This window comes from Arachis duranensis, chromosome 5 (genome assembly GCF_000817695.3).
Source record: "Arachis duranensis cultivar V14167 chromosome 5, aradu.V14167.gnm2.J7QH, whole genome shotgun sequence".
Lineage (NCBI taxonomy): Eukaryota > Viridiplantae > Streptophyta > Magnoliopsida > Fabales > Fabaceae > Arachis > Arachis duranensis.
The window spans coordinates 102,465,014-102,469,213 of record NC_029776.3 but is presented as its reverse complement, the minus strand read 5'-3'; the positions used below and the strand labels follow the sequence as shown (position 1 = coordinate 102,469,213).

At 26.8% G+C, this 4,200-nt stretch overlaps 1 protein-coding gene across 1 annotated transcript in view; it reads right to left on the bottom strand.

The window, feature by feature from the left end:
* Positions 1-1,785: 1,785 nt before the first annotated feature.
* LOC107490913 (phosphate transporter PHO1 homolog 1) overlaps positions 1,786-4,200 on the bottom strand; it is a 9,806-nt gene continuing 7,391 nt past the window's right edge. Inside the window, exons 13-15 of the mRNA XM_052261867.1 lie at positions 3,834-4,118; positions 3,101-3,237; positions 1,786-1,982 (exon numbers count right to left, since the gene is read on the bottom strand). Of these exons, the coding sequence (XP_052117827.1) occupies positions 1,892-1,982; positions 3,101-3,237; positions 3,834-4,118 (513 nt within the window). The 3' untranslated portion in view covers positions 1,786-1,891. The remainder of the gene's footprint in view (positions 1,983-3,100; positions 3,238-3,833; positions 4,119-4,200) is intronic.

The following is a 4,200-nucleotide window of genomic DNA, read 5'->3' as shown; positions in this document are numbered from 1 at the left end:
TGAAAGAAGAAAAAATATAAATTAAAAGGATAAGTAAAAAAATATAAAATTAAATAAAATTTTAAAAATATGTATATAATAATAATATATTTTTTATGTGAATAATATTATGGAATATTTTTTAATTATATTTAATTATAAATTTAATGTATTCTTTATAAAAATATGAATTTATTTAAAAAAGAAAGATAAAGAAGGAGAGAGAGAGTGAGAGTGTATGTGTTAATTTTGGAGAGAAAAATTTTATTTTTATTGTAATGAAAGAATATATCTCGTAACGCATTTTGGTTTGTTAAATAATTAATATAAATATAAATTATAAGTTATATAATATATATATGAGAAATTCTTCACATAGAAGAGTTTTTTTATACAAGTCTTTACAAGTGCACATTCTTCTTCTTCTTACGCACGTTCTTCTTCCTCTTCCTCTTCTTCCTCTTCCTCCTCTTCTTCTTCTTTTCTTTCGTTTCTTGTCTTCTCTTTCTCCTTCTTCAACCATTACTGCACGTTTTCACTGCACCTTCTTCTTCTTACTGCACATTCTTCTTCCTCTTCCTCTTCTTCTTCTTTTCTTTCGTTTCTTGTCTTCTCTTTCTCCTTCTTCAACTGTTACTGCACATTTTCACTGCACCTTCTTCTTCTTCTTGCTGCACGTTCTTCTTCCTCCTCCTCCTCTTCTTCTTCTTCTTTTCTTTCGTTTCTTGCCTTCTTTTTCTTCTTTTTCATTTACGTGCTTTTCTCTCTATTTTCTTTCTTCGTTATTCTCGATTTCCATTATTTTTTGACATCAAACTCTGAAATCGTTTTTGAAGAAGAAGAAGCAGCAGAAGATGAGGAGGAGAAAGAGAAAGAGTTCTGAATTATGCATAAGGTGTACTTCAACGAATTTTGGGTGTATTTCTTAAATCCTTTGGGTGTAGTTTTTGTAATCCTTCGGATGTATTTCTGTAATCCTTTGGGTGTATTTTTATAATCGTTTGGGTGAATTTCTGTAACCGTTTGGGTGTGGTGTATTTTTGTAATCGTTTGAGTATATTTCTGTAATCGTTTGGGTGTATTTCTGAAGTTCAATTATCTTCAAATTTGGCAAGAAACTCGTTTTCATGGAGGAAGAAGAAGAAGAGTCGTTTATAATGCATGGTGAGTAGCTAGTGCACTTTGAAAACAGAAAGTGGTTGAATAACGTGCGTTTATTTACTCTTAAATGTGGGAGTGTAATGCGTTTTTTTTGTTAGGCTTGTACCAACTTGTAAGCCAAAAAGACTTGTATGTGTAGCGGGTTTCGTATAGAGTAGGAAGAGTAGAGAGAATTAAAAAGGGGGGAGAAATAGATAAGAGAATGGAAGAATAAAGTTTATTAATTTTAGAAGGAAATATTTTATCCCAATTTTAACGAGAGAGTGTCACGTGACATATTTTAATTAAAATGAATGTTGTATTTTTGTAACACAATGACAAAAATAAATGTTGTATTTTTGTAATTAAAAGAATAAAAAATATTATAAAATTAAGTTATATTATAAAAAAATTATATTTTACAGATAAAAAATTGTTATCATTTTTGTAATAAATTTTAGTTTTTATGCTAAAAATTATTATTATAAACTGTTATTTTGTATTATAATTATTTTATTTTTGTTATAAAAACTTTTTATAATGGCCATATTGCAACAACTCTATAACAATTCTTTTGTCATTTTTTATGGTAATAAATACTATTATTTTTTATTGTAGTATAATTTCTATTTTTTGTTAATGAAAGATTGTGTATACAATTGGGAATCATATCCAGTCAAATCAACCGATGAAATAATCAAGTTGATCAATAATACATCAATTTTAATGAAGAAAAATATTCTAAATATTCATCTAGATAACAATGGTTTTATTAGTCTTCTTCATCAACCTCATGAAAGGGAAGTGGTACTATGTTCACTGCTCTAAATTTGCCAGCATTATTTAGCTGCTCATGCTCCAGTCTGTGTGACAAAAAATATTATACAATGTTAAAACTTTTCCATGAAATAAATTACTCATGATTGAAAATTATGTGTGTAATGTGACATAATCTCTCCCTTTCAATTGACAAAAATATCTTTTAAATTTTTAATGACAAAAATATTTTTAAAATATTTTAAAATATAACAAAAATATTTAAATATTAAATATATATTTTAAAAAGGACTTTGCACATAAATTAAATTGTTATACCTCTTTTGTAACTGATTAAAAAATGAAAAATGTTATTTATAAAATTTGATAATTTTATGCTAAATATTTTTTTTTTACATTTTTTATTAATGACAAAAATAATTTTAAAAGATGAAATAAAAAAATATGAAAATCAAAATTTTGTTTGAATTTTTGCATGTTATTTTTAAATAGCTAGTTCCAAATATTCTTATAAAGTTTTAAATCAAATGCACAAGTAATTTGTGAAATAATAAAAAGGTTGTACGTCAGTTATAAAAAATTTATTTTAAATTTTTTTATTTCTTTTGCATTTCAAAATATTTTAAAAGAATTTTTATTATTAACAATTTTGGAAGGTACTTTTGTCATCAATTACTTGATAATTCAATGACATATTTCATGGTTTACTCTTTAGGAAATTATTAGGAGTTCTAGAAATTTATAATATAAAATATTGTAGGTAAATAAGAAAATGACTAGCAAATAAATTCTTCAAAATTTACTCAAGATTAAAACGGATATATATATATATAGAGCACTAAATAAATATACAAAAAAGTGCACTTCTCTTTTTTCTTTTTAAGTGAATATTTGAGTAGGTGTTGGGGAAATTATTTATGAAGCATTCTTCCAAGATTAATACCCTCTTTAATTCATTGTTAGAATGTAGTAATTATTTTTATGAATTCCAATAGAAAGTGTTAGTAAACATTATAGAGTAAAAAACTAAAAGATATATATAGTATAAACTTTGCATTTGCATGAAATGAAATTCTAATAAAATAACGAACAATTTGAAAAAATGTTAGAACATTTTTATGAAAATAAACATTTTATTGTGAATGGCAAATATAAACAAGGAGCATATAAGTAAAAAATAAATGGAACTAATCAATTCGTTTACCTGAAGAAATTCCAGAGCCCTCGTCTAATAACTTCAAGAGCTGCTAAGAACAATGTTGTTACTCGAGAATCAACCCCTTGAAAAGTTGAATGGACAACAGTTTGCAACCATGCCAGTCTCAGAATAACATTTAATCCCTGCAGAAATTGCCATGGTCAACATCAGAGCTTTTAAACAGTGGAGAGCCCTGTATATTTGCAATGCAAAAAATAATTAAAAAGAAAGAAGAAAAAGAAAACATGATTTGACACTAATGCCTTCTTAATAATCCCCTGCTATTTTATTTTCGTTTTTCTTTTTATTCCAATCAAGATTAGGAATCTCTCTTTAATTACATAATGGTTTTATCTGCATTTCTTGTCGTTAACACCTAGATGTGTGGTAAGATCTTAGAATATGATAGTTAGTTCGCTAGTTTCAATTAAGTTATACCTTTTGGGTGGATCAATAAAACTAGCTGTACATCAAAAAATACTCATTAGTATAAAATACATGTTAAAATATAAAATATATTTATACACAATATATAGAAATTGATTTGATGATTGATTTAATGGTTAATTTATTTAATGGTTTTTTTTTTTTTTTTTTACACATAACAATTTTGTTAGTGGATATTGGTCATGGGTGCTCTAACCACTTTTACTAGTAACATTCATCATATGTATCAAAACAAATTTATTTGAGAGGAGGAGGAGGCTGATGATGATGATGTATACATATATATATATACCATGGAAAAGTAGTAAATGGCTTTATTGCGAAGCATTAGTTCATTCCTTAGCAATGGATTGTTGGAATTGAATTGAAGCAAACCCCAATCTCTTACAAAGTCCCAATACAATTGATACACTGTTGCTGCACTTGAAAAGATGACAACAACACATAGCCATCCAACATTATTACTCCCATCTTTCTCATAAGCCACTTTAGCACCTGCTGCCAACATTGCTGACACATATTTCCCAAGATTCACTAGGTGGCTTCTTTCCCCTTCATCAAACCATCTTCTAGCACACTACAAATTCAATTCATGACTGTATAACATCAGTTTTACCGCAACCGTATTTAATTAAACTCTTGTTCTTTTATAAAAGCCA